Source organism: Gadus morhua, chromosome 3 (genome assembly GCF_902167405.1).
Source record: "Gadus morhua chromosome 3, gadMor3.0, whole genome shotgun sequence".
In the NCBI taxonomy this organism is placed as follows: domain Eukaryota; kingdom Metazoa; phylum Chordata; class Actinopteri; order Gadiformes; family Gadidae; genus Gadus; species Gadus morhua.
Window position 1 is genome coordinate 498,301 of NC_044050.1, and position 25,648 is coordinate 523,948.

Below are 25,648 nucleotides of genomic sequence, written 5' to 3' on the forward strand. Positions count from 1 at the left end.
CTCCACTGGTCTGGATACGTCACCCCTTGTATTCATCTGATTGTTCATAGTGTTATCCAATGTGTGTTATCCAGTGATATTTTCAAATGCATGCTTGGTGCCGCCCCTCTTGTTTGGCCATTTTCATTACTCATTGCCAGACCCTAGAGCTTTCTAGATTTGGGTCTGGATTTCCAGGCTAAGCCTCCCTCAATTTACATCATAAAAATGACATAATGATGTTTCAATGTCCCAATTAAATCAGAGATCGGCCGATACGATACACGTAAAAAACTCAAATATCGGTCGATCACTACTCCCAACACAAGCTGCTAGTGAGGAGACCGGTTGGGTTAACAACGAGATAAGCGATTATGATTGGCTAAGGCAGTCATGTTTCATGGTAGCCAATCTGAGCCAGTGTTTTTATACACAAGCCAGGACACGTGCGCCACACACCCACGCACACACCAAACAGATTAGATAAAGCAGCAGAAATGGCGAAATGGCGACTCCTGGAAAGCCTACTCCGATATTGATGTTGTAAGGTTTTGGAATAATTCAGAGTATATTATTTATATGACTACTGCAAGCCTCTTACAGACTCTATACTGCCTTAGAGGATGCAAATAATGTAGTCCCTCAGGACGACGGACCTAGCTGACTAAGACTCTACTGCTCTTTGAGGGGGTTCCATGTTGGTTAGATGCGTTCTACCCGGTTGCCAGGGTAACCTTTTATTAAGTAAGTTGAGTTAGGCAGGATTCTGACAGCACAACGTCTGCTCTGAGGTTCATGAGCAGAGATCTCTTCAAAGTGAATGCTGTCTCTGGGGGGCTGGTTAACGTGAGCCCTGTCCATAGCTGTGGTCTGTGGGGATGACAGCCCAGCAGTGGGCCGTAACGCTATCACATTGGCACACCGTGCTTTCATAGCTGTCTTGAGTTCAGCTGATGTCAATGTGTTGATGAAATGTGCTCCTGTTCACGTGAAACCTTAACACGGGCAGGCGAGAGCAGTGTTCACGTTAGCCGGCTATAGCCGGACATTGGCCGATTGCACGCACGCATGGCTGGTATAATAAAATGTAAACGGCCCACATGTCCGAGAAAAAAAAGAAAGAAGTTTGCAATTATGTATGAATTAATCAGTAGCATATGAAAACCAGTAGCGGTTCCTGGCCGAGCTCACCAGGGAGGCAAACACGAACGTGCATTCATGAATGTGCGCAGTGCACCCGCACATGCATACACATGTCACTCAGTGGCCACGGTGTTGAACAGTGATTGGCTGTCATCACGCGAAATTCGCGTCAAAGTTGAAATATTTCAACTCGAGCGAATTTGTCGCGGCACAAATCCTTGTGAACGCGCTCGCCTGTGCACGGCGAAAGTGTGGCGCGACAAATCAAAACTTGTCGCTGGTTTTCTCTGGCGAAAAATTCGCCCGATACGCGTCTCTACGTTCACTTTGTATGGGATCTTGTCGCCCCGTCGCATTTGGTGTGAACGCACAAATCTTTCCCGACTGGGCAAAGCTGGCCAAAATCGCCAGTACAATCCCCGTGTCCAGTGTTCCTGCGGAACGAGGCTTTTCTCTCCAAAACTAGATTAAAACATCTATCAGAAACTGCCTAGCTGAGGAAAAGGTGAAGAGGCTGATCGCATATCGAGCCTTGGGCTGGGGTTGAAAGACTTCAACTTTTCGCGAGCAGCGGAGCACTTCCATGCCATGAAGTTGCGCTGAAAGTAGACTGCAAGAATTGCAATTATCAAATTAATTATTTTTTAACCGTTTACCATTTTTGCCGAGAATGGCTGTTATGTTTTTTTTGCCTAGGCTAATTTATTAAATGGCATTTATTGAAGCAACTTAGTTTGTGTCGTTTGTTGTTTAAATGTGGACTTTTGGTGATTATTTAATTATTAGTGAATAACGTCCGGAAGATATTCCAAATGTCCGATATTCTGGAATAGTGTCGGACATTTGTCCGCCCAAGAAAAAGTCTAGCGTGAACGCTGGGCGAGAGACTTCCGAGTTGAAGGGGCTCCCGTCTTTCAGAGAGCAGTGAGGTGGAGATTTGAATGGGCCTGTGTGTTTGGTCAGCGTCACTGTTTGTTTTGGAAGGCCTGCAGGAAGTGAGGCGGGAGAACAAGTTTACCCTGAAGTCTGCCTCCGCAGACGTGTAGGCCTCTATGGCCGATGCCGTTTGTGTTTATGTTGTCGAATCTTTACTACACCTCTGAATGAATGAGCTGCCCAAATCCCCCAAACCGCTCTACAGCCTGTGTGTGTGTTGTGTGTGTGTGTGTGTGTGTGTGTGATGAGTGTGTGATGTATATTGGTGCAGGGCATGTTTTAAAAGGAAATCCTTGATGTATGAGTTAGCTACTTGACCACAGCCCAGATACAGAGGAGTAGGGCTGGGGGAGAGAGAGAGTTATAGAGGAGTGGGGCTGGAGGAGAGAGATAAAGAGGGATATAGAGGAGTGGGGCTGGAGGAGAGGGATATAGAGGAGTGGGGCTGGAGGAGAGGGATATAGAGGAGTGGGGCTGGAGGAGAGGGATATAGAGGAGTGGGTCTGGAGGAGGGAGTGAGATATAGAGGAGTGGAGCAAATGTGCGTTCCGTTCATATCATTCTGTATCGGCATTAAAAAAAAACGTCTGCATGATGCATTGCGGCTTACTGTACAAATGTGCTAAAATGCACATAGCAGACTAGGGGTTGGAAAAATAATCGATTCTTCGATGCATCGCGATTCTCGCTAGAACGATTCTGTTTCGATGCAGATAAATTAATAACCGGAATTAAAAAAATAAATAAAATAGGAAACTTTTTTTTTTTTTCTTTTTGCCTGCTGCAACATTCTGTTCGCCAGATAGGGATAATTTTTGTAATTTTAAAATCATTGAATTTATATTCAGTGTATTGGCCAATCTGATTTGTCTTGACACGATTGCGATTCAGCCCACGCATAGCATGCGTGCAAACTCACAGCCAGAAACAAGTACTCTTTCTAATTCAAGAGCAGCTTTTCCTTTAATGACATATAAAAGAAAGATTAGAAAGAAAATAAAACTGAAACCTATTTTTTGCATGCTTCCATATTGGGTTATAATGCAAGCTGCACTGATTATTGAATTGTTCATAGAAAGTCGTATTTGTGACAAAAGCTTTCTCTCTTATTAAATATTAGATAAGTAAATTCATCTGTTGATGTCTTTAATGATCATCACAAAAGTAGGAAGTGATTAGCAAACTCTGAGTAGCAAACCCAGATGTATATATATATTTTTGAAAATCACGCATGGAAATGTACATAAAAAAAATTGTTTCATCGATAATCGCTTCAGAATCTAATCGTTAACCTCATAATCGGAATCGAATCGTGAGGTGCCAACCCCTATAGCAGACGCACCAGTGTGTGGGAACACTGCTGCTGCTCACAGTTTGCCTTTGACCATTTTTGGGTCATCTTTTTAGAAAAATAATAGGAATGCTTGGGTATCACAATTTTAGCATCTCGTCCTCCAAGTGTCCCACTCCTTCATCATCCCGTCCTCCAAGCGTCTCACTCCTTCAGCCCCCAGCCTCCCGGTGTCTCACTGCTTAAGCCCACCATCCTCCCAGTGTCTCAGTCATTAAGCCTGCCATCCTCCCAGTGTCTCACTCATTAAACCCACAGTCCTCCCAGTGCCTCACTCCTTCGGCCCCCAGTCCTCCCGGTTTCTCACTCCTTCAGCACCCCGTCCTCCCATTTTCTCACTCATTCAGCACCCCACCCTCCAAGTGTCTCCCTCCTTCAGCTCCAAGCCTCCCAGTGTCTCACTCTTCCAGCCCCTCATCATCCCAGTGTCTCACTCCTTCAGACCCCCATCATCCCAGTGTCTCACTCCTTCAGCCCCCAGTCCTCCCAGTGTCTCACTCCTTCAGCACCCCGTCCTCACATTTTCTCACTCATTCAGCACCCCGCCCTCCAAGTGTCTCCCTCCTTCAGCTCCAAGCCTCCCAGTGTCTCACTCCTCCAGCCCCTCATCATCCCAGTGTCTCACTCCTTCAGCCCCCCATCATCCCAGTGTCTCACTCCTTCTGCCCCCCATCCTCCAACTGTCTCACTCCTTCAGTCCTCCCAGTGTCTCACTCCTTCAGCCCCCAGTCCTCCCAGTGTCACCCTCCTGCAGCACCCCGTCCTTTCAGCCTCCCACTGTAACAGCCTTTCTGTGAGTAGCTGTACCGATACCAGTCGGCCCATTGCGAGCACTGCTCTCGTTCTCTCTGTGTGCATCCTTGGATGCCAGTATTCGGCAGCTCAGATTATTGTTTGGTTTGCACAATTTGTCATATTTGGCAATACTCGTAGGGCAGATTTCTTTGTGCATAGCGTTTTGATTTACATAAGAGGTTTTCATTCATCAATTTATTATTTTGGATCTGTTGCAATCCTACATCGCTACTGAGAATCATGCATTGCATTCTAGCCCCTCGAGGCCCACAACTGGACCATAGGACCCCTTTGTGTCCAGCCCCTGGTAACACCTTGTATTTTTCCCCCTCTCACCTGGCCAGGTATGATGCAGCAGAAGGTGCTGGGCATCATCCCATCCGGCACTGCGGGTGGAGCACAGACCTATACCACCTTCCAACCCCGCACGGCCACCCTCAACATTAGACCCAACACCCCGGGATCCCCTCAGCAGGTGAGAGCCCCCCCCCCCCCCCCCCCAGCGTGTCAGTAGTCACGTTTCCATCTAAAAGGTGAAGCAAATTTTTTGAAAGTTCGCAAAAAAAAAAATTGAATTAGGTGCGTTTCCATCAAGTGGTTGGAGCGGAAATCTACACACATTTCAGGGCTTGTCGTATCCTTTTGATAACATGCTCTCTTAGGTCCTGATATATAGTGGAATTGCGTTGTTTTCCATCTAAAATAGCTGTAATGTTTTTTTCTTCTAATAATAATAATTTAAATCGAATATCTATATCTGTTAGCTTAAATGTAAAGGGCCGGATACAGTGAACTCTTTTTTCTTCCACAACCGTTTTTGAATTTAAATGTATCGAATCCTGCTACTACTCCCGGAAGGTTAGAGACACACTCGACACGCGTAAGCTGCGAGGGGCTGAGTGGAAGTTATTGGAAACTATGCAATATTAAATTAAATGGAACCCCCCTCTATAGGCCTATAACAACCATGGCGACCCAACATTACGTATTTTTGTGTGATACTGCAAGCAGACAAAGGCAGGAGCTGTTGACAAAAGTCCAGAAAAGATTTAAGACGCCAAGCTCTGAGACTTTGCTGTTTAACGCAAGTAGAGTCTCTGATGAGGCTACTTTGCCTACAGCTCTTCTAACGGTGAGTAGGCTTGGAACGGAGTTTTGTGTTTGTGCGCAGTCAGTCAGCACCCGCCATGGTGTGTGTATATGTGCGTGTTTGCGCGCGCAGTCAATCAGCACCCGCCGTGGTGTGTGTGTGTGTGTGTCAGAGATGGAAATTAACTTTTTTGCCCACCAGCCTGTAACACTGTTAAATAGCGGCCCAAATTGGTGGGCGCTATCCTGGTATTTTCTCTGCGTGAGAAATACGAAGTAAGGTGTGTGAGTGTGTGCATGGGTTGAATTGCGTGTGGCTCACGCCGAATGCGTGAGACTTGAGAGCCCTGCTACCGGTATATTATCCCACATGTTTACAGTCGCAGTTCAGCAAAAGAGGCGTAGAAGAAGAAGGGGACCGGTGTAGGTACCACATCGGCTCGGCTTCCAGATCGGCTCGGGGTCCGTCGTCTGCTGATTACGTCACACAATATGCTATCTACAGCAACCCCACTCGGACAAACTAAATTGCATTCTACTTTCACGATAGACACACCATTTCGCAAATTTTCAGTTATCTCAGTGTGTGTATTTGTCTTATTTACTTAGATTGTTCGACTATTTATAGATATAATATAATATATAATGTAAAATAAATACATATATGACATATATATATTTATTTATCTACACTTTTAAGCTATTTTTCACTCATCTGTGTGTGTATTTGTGCATATATACACATATCCAACAGAAAAATCACAATTCTCATGTTTTTTGTACATTATTTGCCTAACATAAATAGGAGTCCACACTCGCGTAGCCAAAATGACAAGCAGTTTATTGCTTGTCACACAAACAATACACCAAACTGAAAATGAAGCTTCTCTTCGGAGTGAACCAAGGCCAACCAAAAAACTAGATTTCAAAGGGAAGCTACCTAAACCCTATGCCAAAGTAAATAATAAAAAAGAACATCACTAAAACTAACATCCTAAACTTACATAAAACATGAGAAAACAAGTCAAAAGAAAAGGCAGCTCACTCCTACTGCTTCCAGGTTCTAACAGTGACTATATACAAATGTGGAAAAAAGGTGACAATTTAAAGTGACTATGTACAACAAAAGTGACTAGTGAAACAAACTAAGGTAATACTTAACATGCATATTCAATCGAAACTAACAAAGTACATGTCAACCTTGGATGCAGAAACAACGATAGAAACATTAACGCAAACATCTTAAGGACGTATAACTATAAATATATTTACAACAATAACAGTGTCATGAGATTTTGCAAAGTATTCTCAAAAGTACATTTGAAAGTCCAAACGTCCTCTGGGCACAAATGGGTGTCTGCTCCTCTCGACGTGCAGGGGCTGGAGGACAGGCAAGAGGGACATCTGCAACAAGCAAAGATGTGCAGATATAGTGTCAAGAAGTTAAGTTTGTAACTGACATGTCCATGGTAGTTGCTTCATTCACAATTAAAATGGCATAGGTTTTAAAGATTTGCAAAAACGATAAAGATAGAATTCAGTGTTCAATTAAAAGAAAAACAGTAAAATAAAAAAAATTAATGAAAATATTGTCATTACAGGGCACAGAGAGGAGATTGAGTGGAAAATTGAGGGAAATTTAGGTTTTTTTATGTGAGGTTTGAATACTTTTGACTGCACTGTATCTTATGGGTCCTTAAATCAGTTGCATCACTCAATTAGTTTCAAGGGTCTTTTTGTAGACCTACATACATTTCAGTGACATAATTTAGTCTAGGATTTGTGTTTGTGTTAAACTTATGTCTACCTATTGCAATTGGCTGCAGAAGTGACTGCAGTATCCCGGATCTTCGGCTTGAGAATAGATTGCTTCTAGTACTCCCCTTTTTCCTGTCCCAACATATCCTGTAAAACTAAGAGGAAAGAAAAAAAACATACTGACAAGTGACCTCTACAGATGTGATCAATGCATAGTTATGACATCAATACTGTGTGTAATCACAGATACCAACACTATCAAATACTGTATAAGATGTATACCTGGTGTGCTGTTTTTATATAGTCGTCCACATCCTAGGCAGGTGTCAATGGTGTACATGGTGCAGAAAGCTTTTTTGTACGTTGCAGAAAACCTACTCCATGTAGCAACACCTGTGTAACAAAATTGTGAGTCAAAAGAGCACATTTCCATAGAGATAATGAAAACACCACAGTCAAGATTGTCATGGCAGTCCTTTAAGGCATTACAGACTTGCTCCTGGTTACACACCACCAAGCGAAGTTTTCCCTGGAAGCTGTAATACAACTGCTCGTCTGATGCAGCAGGAAAATAAAACATTCATTTAGTGTTTATTAGGGGTGTAAATCTCTGGTTTCATCACGATACGATATATCGATTCATTGGACAACGATACGATATTTGCAGATATCAAAAGTCTGCCGCGATACGATTTCGATTCAGGGGCATGCGATCGATATGAGACGACAGGGGCGGAGCCATCACTTCAAAAGTGAGGGGGACAAATTTTTCAGAGGTCTGTTGAGTGATTTATCATCCTCTCGCATTCAGTTGCACCTCTCCTTAGTGGCTACATAACCACAAACAGCACAGCACCAGGGGACCGACTTTAGTTCTTTAAAATGATATACTTACAAAATCTAAAGTTAAAATCTAAAGCTGCCAAACTCTGGTTGTGTTGACACAGAATGACCCTCGAGCATCTACAGGGTAAGTAGCCAGATAATTAAGTGCCAAATGACAACACTGAACCCGAAAAGTTCTGTAAAACACCATTCCTGTTTCAAATTATCAGCCCCAAAATGGAATGGAAGTGACACGGTAACAGGGTAATAAGCCACATAATTAAATTTAATGGCAAGAATTGACAAGTGAAGGTGAAGACAATAAACATATTGACATGAAGATGTAGCTATTTTACATTTGCCGTCGTCATCTATGGCAAAACATGTTTGCGAAAGACTAAGACCAGTGGCGCCTGGTGATCAAAAATGTTGGTGGGGCACAGTAATTGACAGGGGGTCTGGGGTTCCCCCCCCTAAAAAAAAATTTAACTACATTCTGATGCATTTTGGGGATGGCCACTACCTATTTACCTACTATTCATTCCGATTAATAGCCTACATCGTGACTTGCAGGGCCTGGACAGGCTTACACTGCATATACAGACCTACTTTATGGCCATTTCACCAGCCATTGCTATATTACCCATTGTTGTTATTCTGATATTGAGACAAATCATGATCACTGTCCTATACTATAGTGTCCATTTTTGGTGAGTCTCAATGTCTACTTCAAATCCAGTTAGAAATATGGGACAGTTGCTTCATTTTGTTTATATGCTACAGGCCGAAAGACTAAATTAATATGTAACTTACTTGCTCCACTGACTAAGACAAATGGTATGACCTATACAATGCTTTCTTTAAAACACAAATAAAGCAGTAGTCAAATAATATCTGGAAATAAATAATGAACAAAAAGTCTCTTTGAAATTAAATATAAACTACATATTTAAACAGCCATGTCAGTATTTACCTTTTGAACTAAGGGAATCAAAGGCTATAGGCTCTCCTGATTAACTGTATTACAAAATAATATTTTCAGTTCTAGATTTCTTTTAGACCCAAGTAGAAACAATAACATAATAAAAATGAAATAATGGTTATATTAACTAAAAAGTAATAAAGTTTCGATGTTGATTATCCTCTACAGTTAAATAACTGTGATGTTAATATTTGTGGCCCTTCTTTGTACCTTGGGTGACGTCTGGCCACATTTGTTATTCATTTATTAGACTAGATGTGTATTCGAACTTAGCATGGACTGCAAGGTGCATTCCATTTTCCATGAAAGCAACACTGGGTGCCCCCAGACATGGTGTAATCACCTGTCAGTCATGGTCTAGTCACAAATATGTGCAAAACATACTGTGAGCACAAGTTCTCACGGTTGTTGTGCTTACTTTAGAATAATATAAATAAAAAAGTATTTTGCAGTAAAACAACTCGTAAGAGTATAATTTATCCAAAAAGTTACTCAAGGAAATGTAACAGAGTAATTGTCACTAGTTATCACTCTGCACCTAGCAAGCGATTGAACATAGGTAACAGTTAACAATTGTTAACTAGCTTAACTTGATATATTGACATCTATTAGTCAGTCATCATTTAGTTAAACAACATGCAACAGCATTACTCTTTACTTACACGGTTTGTTTGGAGAAAACAAGGTACATTTTTTTGCCTCTTGGCTGCTGGTTTGCTGAACATGCTTGAAACGGATCTGAATCAACGTCTCTGTGATTGAAATTACAACACGACAGCGGTGTTTGGCACCTGGCTCCGCCTGCTCATGGTGCGTTCTAAGGCGGCTCGGAAAAAGGTGTTTCCTAGTGTAAAAAATAAATATAATGGCTGTAAAAAAGTGCGGGGGAGAGAGGGCACTTATGCGGGAAGTGCAGGGGACATGTCCCCCGCGTAGCCCACGTCCGCTACGCCCATGTGAGACGATATCATATGCCCATTTAAAACAACCTCTTACATTCGCATCAACTCACATCAACTTTATTATAAATTCATAATTTTATTTCTTTGCTCTTCCGGATATTTAAAACAAAAACAATCCATTTTAATTAAAAATAATAAAGTGCCACATAATTGCATTTAAGTGCATAAGGTTTTTTATGGCTTAAATTAAAGAACCTGTAATGATCTTTCATTTTGAACATAGACCATTCCCAACCTATCTGTGTGGATAGTTTTCTTCTAAAAACAAAACATCCCTCGGAATCATCTTGGCAGTTAAGATAAGCCGTCCGTGTTGCCAGATTGGGCACCTTTTTCAGCCCAATTTGGCTACTTTTAATCACATTAGGCTGGAAAAACGGGACATATGCCCAATGGCAACACAAACCGAAACTAGACATACTCGCGCTCACACATGTGCTCGCTGTTGCCTCGTTTAACCGGTGAACGGATACAAGCGGCTTGGCGCTTTCCGCAGAAATAGTTTCACAAAAACCCGCGAAAGGAGATAAATAAATAGCGTGTAATACAGCGATATGCATCGATGTTTGGGCGTTGCATCGATGCAGTTTGATCGTTTGCCAATCAATCGATGTATCGATCTACATCGATGTATCGTTAAACCCCTAGTGTTTATGTATGTATAATAACTGGGAAGGTTCTAATATGACTAAAAGCAGCACCAGAAAGTCCAAAAGGCCTTGAAATGTTTCAAATATGGATTGAATTGAACAGCTAATAGTACTTGGAAGGAAAAAAGTAAAGAAGAGGGCTATGATAAGACACCTCAGACAATACGCAACAGACAATATTTTCTATGACGTTCAAATCTAGGCTAAAAACCTACTTATTTAGGATGACTTTTAATACCCAGTAGTATGATAATACTTTTATTTACTTACATGCTACATTTATTTTGAAGTAATGTTGGAAGGTAAAGTTAAGAAAAGTTAATTCACACTGAGTGACTTGCCTTTTATTGTGTATCTTATTGATGCCTTGATTGCCTTCCGAATCACTGCCTTTCTGCTCTCTGGTTTGGGGCTAGTGTTGGTCAAGGTGTGGTAAACATTATTTTGTAGGAAATGCTTAATTTCTTCATAAAAGCTCTCCATAGCTGCTGCCATCTCCGGGAAAAAAAACTCTCCGACGTACAGTATCTAGATACGTGGTTGCTATGACTACAGCCAGGGCTACAGCGTAAAACCAATCAACCGTCCGACGTACAGCCAATCACAATGTACGCCCATTCAAGCTTAAAGCCAATGATATTGTGTGACGTAATCAGCAAACGACGGACCCCAAGCCGATCTGGAAGCCGAGCCGATATGGTACTGAGACCGGATGTTGACAGTAATGGTTGTGGAACTGTGCAGCGCCGTATGACGAATGCATTAAATATGCAAATTTGATCTGACCTGACTGGAAAGTGTTACCCGACACAGTGGCGGGTGAAGTGACACAATTCACCCGCCACCATACAAATCCACCCGCAAACTGCCTGTGGCGGGTGTTAATTTCCATCCCTGGTGTGTGTGTGTGTGTGTGTGTGTGTGTGTGTGTGTGTGTGTGTGTGTGTGTGTGTGTGTGTGTGTGTGTGTGTGTGTGTGTGTGTGTGTGTGTGTGTGTGCAGTCAGCCAGCACCCACCGTGGAGTGTGTGTGTGTGAAGTGAAGTGTTTTAATAATGGTTGGCTGCTTTTTTAGGCGCACACTACTGCCCATAAGGCCTTTCTATACTGCGGCTTGGCACGCCCGGCGATTTCACTGTCTTATCTCAAGTTTCCTGTGTAAAACCGAGGGGGTCAAATCCCCCTCGTCACGGCGCAGGCTTTCTTGGTTCACTGGAGAAGGCGGGGCTGCGCACGGAGTCTAGACCTCTTTAGAATAATTTGCATATTCCTGCATTGAAGACTTCCGCATGCAAGCATGAGTTCCCCCCCCCCCCCCCCCCCCCTAGGGTCCGGGAGGGCAAATTGGGGTGCTAGCTCAAGCAGGCAATTTACCTCGGGCAGTGTAAACGCGCGGACCGTGCAGCAAAAAGGCGTGGATAAGACGGCACACTGCCAAATATGCAGAAAGGAGGGGCGCCTTTTTGCGTGGACTTTGCATACAATGAGACCCTTTCTATGGACACTTTTACCTGGCAGACTCTGCTGGAGAACCAGGCTGACAACTGCACCACTTTTTCACTTTATCTTCATATTTAGGGTTAGGACTAAGTTATTGGGGGACGAGATCAGCAAATAAATTCATTCAAATACCAACGGGATGTCCCCCGCTCGGCTACATTATGAATTAACTTGTATATATTTTTTAATAATAGCAATTTTTTAGCAATAATCACAATCGAGTTTGCTGTTTATAACGTGATCAGGCATGACATTTACGTGATGAGGGCATACACTTGTTTATATGTCTTTTAAGAGTTATCTAGTGCTTGGTAGGCATATGACTAAGCCAGCTGTCGGGCCTGTCGCAGTTCCAGATGCACTTTCATTAATCAATTCCTTAAACTAGCCTTTGATAATGTTCTGGCCCGCCACCTACTGGCTGGAAAAGAAATTAGCCCATAGCCAAACTTAGTTGCGGACCCCTGCTCTAGGTTCTATAGCATATAACCACGTTGTCTGATTACAGTTTATTCATTTTTCACATTTACCAGCTCTCGTTTAGACAAAACTGACAATTTGACTTGAATTACTTAGCAGGTGTCCATATATCAGGGATTAATTGACACGGTATAATTAAGGGATATACATAGACATCCTATATCATATATATGATATAGGATGTCTGTGTATACAAATGCTTAAAAAAAAAATATATATATATATATTGACGCTACAAGTTGATGTTGGCAGGATTATGCGGAAATCGGAAAGACGTTGTCAGTCCTGTCTGTTCAATGTTCGCTACCCCACAGCTGTTTCGAAAAGTGTGTATCCATATCCAATTTTGCGCATTTACTCTCTTTTGCATAAGTCAAAAACCACCTCAAGCGAGCGGAAAAACTTCTTTGCAAATTACAGGATTTTAATGTGTATTTTGGTGTTCACATCACCGTCTACTGAGTCGATACTTAAAAAAAATCGCATAAAAGCCCTGGACTTCCACATCTTTAACCATGGTTAGTTCTCACCCTACCTACCGGTTTGATGTGGCCTAGTGAAGAACTGCTGGGATAACTCGTGAGCTTATTGGGGACGGTTTCTGTGCAAAGTTGGTCCCGCATCTGTTTGGATTGGTTAGTGGAAACTCGTTTTCGCTATGGACAAAATGCAGTTAATACTCTGAGTATAAATGGTTCATAGCAGATGCCTGCCTGCTGGAGGTCAAATCCGGCCAGGAATGACAGTGATCAGAAACACTCCGTCCAGCAGGCGGAGCTCTCGCAAGGACCATCCTGCGATACCCCCCTTGTGGATTCAGCATGGTAACCTCTCCCCTCCTGTCCACCGGGATCTGTCTCTTTCGTTCCTCATGTCTATGCAGTTGGTGCGTATGGTATCTGCTAGACGCTTCTAATTACCAGTTTATCTGAAGGTCCTGCCAGTGACCCCAACGCCCCTCTCCCTAGGTCATAGCGGGCAGCAGGTTGTCACCCAGATCATCCGTGGCCAGGCTGTCACCACAACAGTAGCCAGCCCCGCCCCCACTGGCCAACGGCTAGCCGGCCCCCTGGGGCTCGGGCAGACCGCCATCCCGCGACCTCAACAGGGCCAGTTCAAACTGACCCTCACCCAGCTGTCCCAGCTAACCCAGGTTTGTGTCCTCCTTAATTAACCCAGGATAGTGTTCTTCTTAACTAACCCAGGACAGTGTTCTCCTTAACTAACCCAGCATAATGTTCTCCTTAACTAACCCAGGATAGTGTCTCTGAACTATCCCAGGATAGCGTCTCTGAACTAACCCAGCATAATGTCTCTGAACTGACCCAGGAAAGTGTCTCTGAACTAACCCAGGATAGTGGTCTCCTTAGCTAACCCAGGATAGTGGTCTCCTTAGCTAACCTAGGATAGTGTTCTCCTTAACTAGCACAGGATAGTGTCTCTGAACTAACACAGGATAGTGTTCTCCTTAACTAACCCAGGATATTGTCTCTGAGCAATTCATTTCCATGCTCTCCTCTCCAGAAGCAGCAGGGGGTGGTGGGGGCAGAGCGTCCAGCGGGGGGTGCGCATGTCCGCGTGCTGGACCAGCAGGGCCCTGACGGTGGATGAGTGCAGAGGCCCCAGGGCCAGACGGTCGGGCCAGCTGCAGGTAATACCCCAAGGGGGTGACTTGTGATCCCCGGGCCAGGTCAGCAGCTCATGCAGGCGGCCCTGCCCAACGGACAATTCCAGCGCTTCCTATTCACCCCGGTTGCATCCGCAGCCACGCCCACAGGTAGGAGGGATGGCGGGGATCTTTTGGGTCATGACAGGGACAACCATTTGTGTTTTCTTCGCTGAGGACTCTCTTCCCCTTATCAGCTACGGTAGTCTCAGGCCTGCTCCAGACCTCCACCAAGGCCCCAGCCCAGCCCGCTCAGCAGGCGGCCGCCCCCGTGCAGGCGGGGGCAACGCCCCAGGCCGCGCCTGGCACCCCCCCTCTGGTCACGCCACAGGGACAGCTGCCCCCCCAGACCCAGGCCCACATGCCCATCCAGTCCCCCACGCCCCTCCAGGTGAAGGCGCAGGCGGGCCGCGCCCCTCTGCAGCCGGCCCCCCAGGTGGTGGGTGTGCCCGGGCTGCAGCCCCAGGTATGCCCCTCCCACAGCCTCAAGTGTTGTGTTACCTTGTTGTATAAAACTGCACTTGCTTGGTGACCTTGCATCACCCAGCAGTGTTTGAGTCTTGGAATCAGTAGTGAGGCCTCAGAGAGAATAAGGGTGAAGGGTTGGTCATTAAACATGGAGGGAAACGGAATCGCCACTTGACAAAGACAGATTGGCAAATACACTATTTGCCTTTTATTCTCATAAATTATTAGATGTGTTGCTTTCCTCCTGTACTAGGCCATGCCACAGATTAGAATATCATTTTAGAACATCAAATATGATTTTCCCCCCCACCTTGAATAGTTGGTTTTGGTTTGGTTGATGCTTCTCGAGTGTCTGAAAGCCCTCATAACATCTGTTAGCCCAAAACGGTGACAGAATTCCAGTGGATTTACATGGGCTTTACATTACATGGGTTTCCCACACAGCATGAAACATCTTCAACCTGGCCCTTTGGCTGAAACACAGCACGCTTCAAAACACCAAACCACCCTAATTAGTGGGCAACCCTTCCCAACAGCTAGTTGTTGGTTTGGTGTCCTACCTGTATAGACTGTGTGTGTGTGTGTGTGTGTGTGTGTGTGTGTGTGTGTGTGTGTGTGTGTGTGTGTGTGTGTGTGTGTGTGTGTGTGTGTGTGTGTGTGTAGGTGGGCAACGTGGTGACCATCCAGACGGCCTCGGTGCAGGAGCAGCTCCAGAGGATTCAGCAGCTCAGGGAGCAACAGCAGCAGAAGAAGAAGCAGGCGGCCGAGGCCAAGCGGGAGCAGACCCCCCACACCGCCGGACACCTGCTGCAGAAACAGGTGCTGGGAGCAGGGGTGGTCTTGGGCCGGTCTAGTATTGTCCAGGGGGGTCTGGGTTGTCCGGTCTAGTGTTGTCTAGGGGGGTCTGGGGCCGGTCTAGTGTTGTCCAGGGGGGTCTGGGTAGCCTGGTCTAGTGTTGTCCAGGGGGATCTGGGGCCGGTCTAGTATTGTCCAGGGGGGTCTGGGTTGTCCGGTCTAGTGTTGTCTAGGGGGGTCGGGGGCCGGTCTAGTGTTGTCCAAGGGGGTCTGGGTACCCTGGTCTAGTGTTGTCCAGCGGGATCTGGGGCCGGTCTAGTGTTGTCCAGGGGGGTCTGGGTAGCCTGGTCTAGTGTTGTCCAGGGGGGTCTGGGTAGCCTGGTTTAGTGTTGTCCAGGTGGATTTGGGTAGTCTAGTGTTGTCCAGGTGGGTCTGGGTAGTCTAGTGTTGTCCAGGGGGGTCTGGGTAGTCTAGTGTTGTTGAGGGGGGTCTGGGTGGGCCGGTCTTTGCACTGTTTCCACTCCTTCACAATTATCCATGATGGTGTGTGTATGTGTGTTTTAGGTGGTGATGAAGCAAAATGCCGTCATCGAACATTTGAAGCAAAAGAAGACCATGACACCTGCTGAGAGGGAGGAAAACCAGAGGTCAACACACACAATCACACACCAGCACATACGGAAAACGCACATGCGAGCATACACACGGAAATGAGCAAAAGTGTGTGCATGCGTGCGTACGTGCGTGTGCATGCACTTACAGACACAAGTCAGCGGTGTGTTTATGACTGTGACCCCGCTGGTCCCTGTGACCCTGGCGTGACCACGACCTGGCTCTGGAGTTGAGTGTCTGAGCTGAGGTCGTTTTCAGTCAGATCAAGCTGCACTGAAAACACCACACGCACATACTCACACCACACACACACACGCACATTACATCACGCACGCACATTACATCCCAAACAGCTCCATGCAGAGTCACACATTTCCAGACCAGATGGACAGACTAAATCAATAGAGCAAGTAAGTTCTCTGCCCTTGTACATCTGACATCTTGGTTGTACATTTCATTTGCAGTTGGATTTCACGCGTGTACTGCGGTATCCTAACTTTACTGAGTGTGTGTGTGTGCGTGCGTTCACATGTGCTTATCCTCCTATCAAAAAACCCTCTTTTGATTGCTACTTGGAGTCAACATTTTCTCACAAAGTGTCTTGGGGAGACAGACCAGCGCCCAGCGAGACATGCCAGGAATTGGCTGGTTCCTGCTGATGGTGGGGAACACATCTCGGCCCCCTGGCTGAAGGAGATGAGAGGAGGAAGAGGAACTCCTTCTGAGCCTCAGCAGTCCGTCTAAACCCCATTACGGTAAAACGGGTCGGACTAGGATCATCACCCCCTCACGTGTGCTGTGATGTCTGTTGTGCAGGATGATCACGTGCAACCAGGTAATGAAGTACATCCTGGACCGCATCGACCGCGACGAGAAGCAGACTGCCAAGAGGCGCCGGAAGGAGGAGGTGGTGGAGCAGAAGAGGAGGAACGCCAATGCCAGCAAGCTGTCCTCACTGTTGTACCGCCACAAGGAGAGCCTCAAGACGGAGATCCTGAAAAAGAGGGCGCTGCTGGACAAGGAGTTGCAGCTGCAGGCCCAGGTACAGCAGAATGTTGCTACTTCCATCCCCGGGCACTACTTGCCCTGAGCCCGACTGGGTTCTCCCTTGAAAGTGAGGTTCTGATGTGGAGCTCTGTGGAGCCACAGGTTCAGAGTGCTGAAGGCCCTTCATTCGTCACCACTTCATTAGTCACCCTCGGCCTCTTGCTGAAGATTGATTCGTCCATCCATTAGTCGGGCGACGGAACCTTGAGCTAATCGAATCCCATCTAAATCACATACACAATGTCTACTCAATGCTTCAGAAATGTAATTGGTTTATTCATTGGTTCACGGATATTTATAAAATAAAGCACATTCGAGTCCCCCATGTTTACTCTGGTGAGTAAGCATGGGTTTCTTTTCATTTTTATTTGAAGCAATCAATAGCAATCAAAAGAAATTATGTTAGATTGACTAAAAAGAATGAGTTGCAGCCTTGCAACATAGATAAATTATATTATGCTATTTTATTGATCCTATTTGGAACAACAGTAGGAATAAACACAGAAACGGATCTATACATATGATATTAAGAACAGGAAGAATGTAATGTAAGAAAGAAAGCCTCTCAGGCTGAAAGCTTGAGCAAGAGCCGCTGGTTACCTGCCTCTCTGAGACTGAGCTTTCAGCCTCAGAGAGCTGCACAGTGTTGACGTCCCTCCCCGCCTGTAGGAGGAGCTGAAGAGGGACCTGCTGCGGATGCGGCGGGAGAAGGAGAGAGCCCAGGCCGCCGCCCACAACACCCCACACCACCAACACGCCCCCTTCGGCAAGGGACACGCCCCCCCCGCCCAGCACCACCATCATCATCATCAACAGCAGCACCACCCTGCCTCCGCCTCTCCGCTCAGGGCCAGCCCAGTCCCCGCTGGCCACAAGAGGAAAAGGGAGGGCCCCGCTGGGCTGGGGGCTGCTACGGCCAGCGCCAAGGGAAAGAGGAAGAAGATGATCTCCACCACAAGCTCCAAGGAGAACCGCAAGGACATCAAGCTGTACTGCGTCTGCAAGACGCCCTACGACGAGTCCAAGTGAGCAGCTCTGTCCAACACTGGAAAAGCAGGTTTACTCCTGTCAGGAGAGGACTTGAGCCCAGCTGCACAGCGAGGTTCAGTTGATTCCTCTCATGCAGATCTAGCGTGTTGTTCCATTTTGAGTTTGGTTATCATGGCTGTCAGGATCCAGCCTCCAGTGAACCCGAACTCTGGGTCACAACAGACATGTTACCTCCAGGTATTTGAGTAACACCCCCTGGGGTTCTGTCACCAGGTTCTACATCGGCTGCGACCTGTGCACCAACTGGTACCACGGCGAGTGTGTGGGCATCACGGAGAAGGAGGCCAAGAAGATGGACGACTACATCTGCGCCGAGTGCAAGAGAGCGCAGGAGGGGAACACTGAGGAGCTGTACTGCATCTGCCAGACACCCTACGATGAGTCCCAGTACGTGGTCACAGCTTCAACTGTGTCACAGATCAGGGCTGATGCATCAGTGGGTCATAACCGAGTCCTGTTGAGAGGGAGACATTTAATCACTGTGGATCAAGACATTTTATTCACATTTACATTTAGGGCATTTAGCAGATTTGTTTATCCTTAGCTACCTACAACTAGTACATTTATTAGAAGAAATTGTATGACAAGAAACAATAAAAAAAAAATGTTTTGTGCCAGGACGTACAATATACAGTAAGTGTGTGATTGGTGTTCTTAGGAAAATAAGGGAGGAGAAGGGGCATTGGGGGGTAAAAGCGGAGGCTATGCAGCGTCCTGCTGAACCAGGTTTCAGATTTGTGAAAGGTTATCCACCTGTAAAGCACACCTCCACATACCTTCTACCAAATAGTTGTCAAGCATCTTCACCAAATGGCTCTCCTACAACCCTGCTGACTAACCCTTACCCTTTCCCTTACCAAGTTCTTAAGGCAGTAGCTCAGGAGGAAGAGCAGCTCGTCTGGGGCTCGTGGACCTATGTGAATTTCAATTGGTTATGATTCTGCGCTTGTTGCGCTCATCTGTTGTTTCGAAATGCGTGCTTATGCGTGCTTTCATAGACGCATCCCCCTGCATCTCAGCGCTGACCCATATGTATCAGCGCTGACCCCCTGTGTCTCAGCGCTGACCCCCTGGTCTCCCCCTGTGCGTCCACAGGTTCTACATCGGCTGCGACCGCTGCCAAAACTGGTACCACGGGCGATGCGTGGGCATCCTGCAGAGTGAGGCCACCCACATCGACCAATACGTGTGTCCGCAGTGCCAGTCCACGGAGGACGCCATGACCGTGCTCACGCCGCTCACCGACAAGGACAACGAGGGCCTGAGGAGAATCCTGCGCTCGCTGCAGGTCAGAGGCCATGGCACGCAATTCGAACAGCAGACTTCTGGGGCAGTAGCTTCAGAAAGGCTCACATTTGGTCACATTGATAGATTTTTCAATTAGAAAAAGTTCGATTTGATACCATTTGTATTCCTCTGTGAGAGTGTCACATTACATCTCTGTTTAGTTATCGCTCTCTGTCTCGCAGGCCCATAAAATGGCGTGGCCCTTCCTGGAGCCCGTGGACACCAACGACGCCCCGGACTACTACCGGGTCATCAAGGAACCCATGGGTGAGTTCTTCCAAATGGCCGCTAGGGAAACCTGACCACACCCCTCCTCAAACCTGGACCAGTTCTCCAAGGGGGTCCTGTGTGAATGGGGTCCTGCATATAGAGGACTTTCTTTTCTCTGATTTTGCACTTCCACAAAAACAAGCCGTTAATTAGCAGCTGATAAAGGGAAGGGGGAGAGGGGGAGCAACGGACCTACACCTAAATAGATGCACTACACTTGACTCTACATAAATAAAGATGGATGCATACACTACACTAGACTCTACACATATGCCTTTTTTTACACATGTCCTCAGTCTTTTCGCCGTATTTGTATATCAGGACATTCAACCCTAAGGATGATTCACACTTGATGCTTTATATGCGGACATCAATATCATTCCGACATCAGTAGAATCAATGGGGGGTCTAGGGGGGTGGGCTTGCAAGGGGCAGAATATGACGTAGGGCCCAAGTTTACAAGAGGCAGGTTAAGTGCGGCAGCTGTCACTCTAGTTTATTTTGGTTTGACCACAGACAAAACGGAGGCAGAATGGGCGGAACTCATCGTGATCATCTTAAATGTGGCTGCAGTGATGCATCATATATTCCGTTGAACACTGGGAAAGATGTAGTTGATTTCTGTGTTTAACTGAGAAAACAGGGATTGGAATGCCGGGACCATATAATGTTCAACTAACGCGTATATAGAAAAAAAATCATTTTCTACATACGTATGCAGCTGTGAGCTCATGTATTTCAATGTATTGTATAATGTATACTTTTAGGGTTATGAAGACTTATCTTTTAGGGTTCACCATGAATGACTGAAGAGCAGTGGCAACATTAAAAAAAAAAAAAATTACATTCAGCAAATAAAAGGCAACGGGCAGATTTTAGGGTGCCTAAATACCGACATTCTATGCCTCATTCACACATAGGTAATTTACACTTCCGCCGGTGAAAATACTACCTCAGGTGTAGGTTTTTTTTTCAGGATACCAATGTCAGGATATGTTATTCACAATACGGCCCATCAGGAGAACAGCGGGAGAAGAGCAGGATAGATATACTATACTAGACTCTACACAAAGATATAGAGACATGGATATACTATGCTAGACTCTACAAATACATATTGATAGATATACTATACTAGACTCTACATATAGATATAGAGAGATATATATACTATACTAGACCCTACGCCTAGATACATAGATGTACTCAACCCAGTCTCACCAATATGCGTACAGATTGCACGGTTTGACACTTTCAAAAAGCGTGCAGCACATACGCCAAATGACCATTTTGCGTGCATATGATACGCAAAACCCAGCATTAACTATTGTGGAGGGCGGATGCGTCCATTTCGCGTGCATATGATACGCAAAACCCAGCATTAACTGAATGGGAAATGCAATATTTTAGGACAGATTCACCATTAAACGTGTTTCTAATGACATTTCTAGCGAGAAATGTACTTTTTCATTGAATAATCTTCAGTCAGTGAATGTGTATGATCTTTATTAATCTTTATTATCTGAATGGGAAATGCAATATTTTAGGACCGATTCACCATTAAACGTGTTTCTAATAACATTTCTAGCGAGAAATATACTTTTTACTTGCATAATCTTCAGTCAGTGATTGTGTCTGATCTTTAGTTTTATAGTTATTAGGAATAGTTTATCGGCTCGCTTGCATGTTTCAACGACGTCAGGTTGTTAGGGACGCTGCTTTTGCTAAACTAGCAGGTCACGTGTTTCCTGCGTTTGTGTTATTAAACCGTTACTTTATGTAACTTTTAATGATATCATCTTGTTAGAAACACGTATATCTGAGAGCCAACCCAGTTGCCAAAAGCATACGTTGACAGTGTACGTTTTCGTGAACACTGGATTACGTCGCATTTCAACATAAAATAGCGTTACACACACACACACACACACACACACACACACACACACACACACACACACACACACACACACACACACACACACACACACACAATGCATTTCACTGCTAAATAAATAAATACTAAGGCAGAATAAAGAATAAATTCATTCAACTTCAACATGTGTTATTAGAGTAGAGTGGTGGAGGGATGACGTGTGTTGGCCAACCCGGAAGTGAGCGTCGCCCTGGGTTCCCTTGACAAAAAGCCAACGGGTTTTTCCATTGGATTTTGGATTATTGCAGAAAAATTAGCATCTTTGAAGCCGCTCCTCAAAAACTGAAAATAAATAAAAAATAACCGTGCTTCAAAGAACGAAATGTAAACTAATGCATTCTGAATGGGAGTGTTTCTCCGATTTTTCCATGCTACACAGAACGAAATGTAAACCCATGCAAATAAAGACTTCATGGTCCTAATAATTTAAACATCATTAATCTCCTGAGTGTGTAGGGTGGTATTCTATTTTTTCAACGGGGCTGCATCCAGTCGCTTGACCGTAATGGTTGCTATGGTGGTTGCTATCGACCGCCCCCTCTAATACTTACATGGCTCTAAAAACCACGCGGCAAAGGAGCTGCCGTCAATTGTGTTGTTTTTGTCGTAAACTAGGGTCCGATGGTTAAAAAATAGACAGATATTCCAAGGTATCATTAAAAGGCAGCTTGGATGTTTTCATTTTCTGCAGTTTAGACTTCTTCTATAAGCTAATTTTGAAAGCAAAACACCAAGCGCATTGATTTAACGAGGCAGGGTTATTTGAAACAATTTATTAAATAAATATTTGTGAGAGGTCATTCCTTCTCCTGAGTTTGCTTCCTATTTATGTCTAGTGTACACCAGAGTTCCCGTTGTCCGGTAATTACCGGTCTTTGACGGGAAAAATGAGGAGGACCAAAAATTCTAAATGTCTCCGGTCAGAATGACAGATTGGAAATAAGGCCCCGTCCACATGGAGCCGAAACGGGCGAAAACGACCCGGTTTCGTTTTATGTGGAACATTTAAGGCGCTGGTTCTCCACAGAAAAAAGTGGAGCGCATCAACCCTGCGCGCATACAGCATGCGCGCTGTATACAAACATTCAGTCATGAGAAGATTCAACCTTTTAAATTGAGCACAAATATTTTTGAATGTGTTCATTTGAATTGTGTTTAAATATGCTGCAGTGGTAATTTGTTTAGCCAATTCATGTAAAACAGTGAGGGTTTTGATTGTAGTGTAGCCTGTGTGATAAAATAAATAAGTTGTTACATTTCGTGCACTCGCTCAAATTGATCGCTATAGACTACCGTAGGTTTATGAACTAAACGGCGGCAAGCTAGGGAAAGTTGGCGGCAAGCTTTGCTGAGTACCGGTATTTAACAACCATGGCGAATCAAAATATGATCACACACTTCTTCTTATTTATATAGCCTGCCTATCAATTTTTTTAAGTGCAATAAACACGGATAATATCCGACTGATTTTTTTCCAATTTGACCGGTAAAATGAAACCTTCCCGGTCACATGACCGGTACCAATTTCTTCTAGCGGAAACACTGGTGTACACCCCTACTGTCCACAAGCATCCCCCCCCCCCTCTCCATATGGATTTGGAGAATTGTTGCCACGTCCCAGTGGTGGAGGTATCATATATATATATAAGAGGGCATTCAATTATACTACAATGATCAATTAGGAGGCCGAAGCCCTAAAGGAAATGATGCAATAGGTGACTGAGTCGAAAAATTTAAGTAAGCTGTACCTTGGGGTCTCTTTTATATCAAAGGGGGTCTCAAAGGACGCATACGCTTCAACCTGTGGCTCCAGCCATACAGGAAATGACTCAGCAAGTGCTCCATCTCGTTGCACCTCACCCAGCAGCTCGCTTGCAAGATTTTGGCCTGAAGTTCTTCCCAGACCTACACCGTAGCCAGCCAACCTGCATATCTGAGAATCAGGCCTCTCTTTAATAATGACAAAAAGTTATGAGAGAAATACACATTAACTTTTGTTGTCTCATAAGCGGCGTGGTGCCGGCTCCTTTTGACCCCAGACTTCTGGGGGAATAGCTGAATCAATTCATTAGTCAATCAGAAGTATGTAAATATCTTCCCGGTGGCGTAAGAGGGTGAACAAGGTGTCCTTCAACATCTACGCTTCCAGGCGATTGCAACGGTGCCACACATGAGCATATTCAAACATGTTTAATGGTAGTAATTAGCTGTCGAAATTGTAGGCCTTAATCAATAATGAGCAGCTATTGATTTGCTTCCCGATAGAAATTTGTGACAAATGACATGTTATTTAGTATCTACACGTTGAGCTGAGTCCAATGACACCAAGCATGACACTCTAGCAAATGGTAACATGTATTTTACATGGTACACCTATGGTCTAGGTCAGGGCTATTCAACCTCCTTAACAAGTGGGCCGAAAAGGAAAACCACTGGGGGTTCATGGGCCACAGAGTAAAACTACGTGAATGAATCGCTACAAATAAATCGTACTTAAAGTAGTGTTAATTTAATATATATAGTACTACTACATAGAATAAACTTGTCAGACGCATTCCTTCCTTCTTCACTTTTAATCGTATTATTATAAAAGATTTTGCTCTCACATGTTTTGGACACTTATTTAGAATTCAACAATGTTGTTTGAATCATCACAAAACAGAACTACTGTACATATGAGACATTTTGAGCCAGTGAGTCAGTGAGAAAGATGCACTGCCTTGTTTGGCTCAGCCTGAGACACTCATGCAGCTTCTCATAGGTCATGGAGCAACGTGCCCTTGTTCTGATGGCATTCATATGAGAAAAGCTAGACTCAAACGTATCGGTTGAGCCAAACATTGTCAGAATAAGTGATGCCAGTTCCTGATTGTGGGGTACTGCTTCTAGCTAGTATCACCGGCTACACACACAAACCTGATTTGCATGCAACTATGTTTCTCCTTTATTTTATTTATTTTGTGCATGCAACCTCTTGCGGGCCAGAAAAAAATTAAGAGGGGCCGCATTTGGCCCACGGGCCGCTAGTTGAATAGGCCTGGTCTAGGTCCTAGGACATGATCTCGGTGTAGCAAGAGGGCGAGCTTGATGTCATTGGATTTAGCTTAACGTGTAGATGCTAAATAACATGTAATTTGTCAAAAATCTCCATCGGGAAGCAAATCTATAGCTGGTCATTATTGATAAAGGCCTCCAAAATCGACAGCTAATTACTACCCCGAAACATATTCAAATATGATCATGTGTGGCATTCTTGCAATCGCCTCGAAACGTAGAGGTCAAAGGACACCTTGTTTGCCCCGTTATGCCACCGGGAAGATATTTTCATACTTCTAATGGATTGATTCATATTTTAAGGTTCTCAGAGTGAGACTTTAAGCGGCTGCAGCAGAAGTGTTGAGACGAAAGATGATATCAAGACATTTATAGAATATTCCCATTCACATTATGATTCTTCGTCATAACATCCAACCAAACATCCTTCACATTCACCGAGCGAAGATTATGAAAGTCCAGGCCCCCCCTTCCTGCACTCGGGGTCCGACTGGGCCAAGTTTTGGGCAGGAAGGGCCTGCCCCCGGGGTCCAACCGGGCCAAGTTTCGGTGCGGGGGTCCCAGTTAGGCCCTAGAATAAGGTATTCAAATTTCAGGGCGGTAGGACCTTCCTATCTCAAAAACTGTTTTTCCACCACATTCTGAACCATTAGGTCTTGCAGGCAACACTTCTGAGGGGCTTTGTCAAAATTACTTTTTTTCTCTAAGGCCTAGAACTCCAAATCTCGGATATGTCGTACTCGGGGCCCCGGGAAATGTGTGAAAACATTTTAGTATCCCTAGCTATCTCGAAAAGGCCGGAAAAGGGGCGTGTTCTCCAACAGTACAGTAAATGTACATAAGACAGAGGTTAGTTTCTAGTCCCCATTTTTTGTGGGATGGAGGTGTACATTTGTGGGTTAAGGTGTGTAGACACAGCTGGCCTGTGGCCACGTTTTTGAAGTCTGGGGTCAAAAGGAGCCGGCACCACGCTGCTTATGAGATAACGAAAAGTTAATATGTATTTCTCTCATAA

At 45.0% G+C, this 25,648-nt stretch overlaps 1 protein-coding gene and 1 long non-coding RNA gene across 2 annotated transcripts in view; one reads left to right on the top strand and one right to left on the bottom strand.

Annotated features, from left to right (window-relative positions):
• Positions 1-25,648, top strand: part of LOC115540248 (nucleosome-remodeling factor subunit BPTF) — a 138,922-nt gene that overhangs the window by 105,362 nt on the left and 7,912 nt on the right. The window contains 12 exon segments of the mRNA XM_030351391.1: positions 4,549-4,679; positions 13,383-13,601; positions 13,973-14,051; positions 14,100-14,225; positions 14,312-14,580; positions 15,246-15,401; positions 15,942-16,024; positions 16,806-17,031; positions 17,706-18,061; positions 18,300-18,473; positions 19,182-19,374; positions 19,556-19,640. Of these exon segments, the coding sequence (XP_030207251.1) occupies positions 4,549-4,679; positions 13,383-13,601; positions 13,973-14,051; positions 14,100-14,225; positions 14,312-14,580; positions 15,246-15,401; positions 15,942-16,024; positions 16,806-17,031; positions 17,706-18,061; positions 18,300-18,473; positions 19,182-19,374; positions 19,556-19,640 (2,097 nt within the window).
• LOC115540882 (uncharacterized) lies at positions 6,114-9,683 on the bottom strand. The gene is made up of 4 exons (XR_003976230.1): positions 9,521-9,683; positions 7,334-7,444; positions 7,101-7,206; positions 6,114-6,697 (listed from the first exon to the last, which is right to left on the bottom strand). It is a non-coding gene; the product is annotated as an uncharacterized LOC115540882 (long non-coding RNA).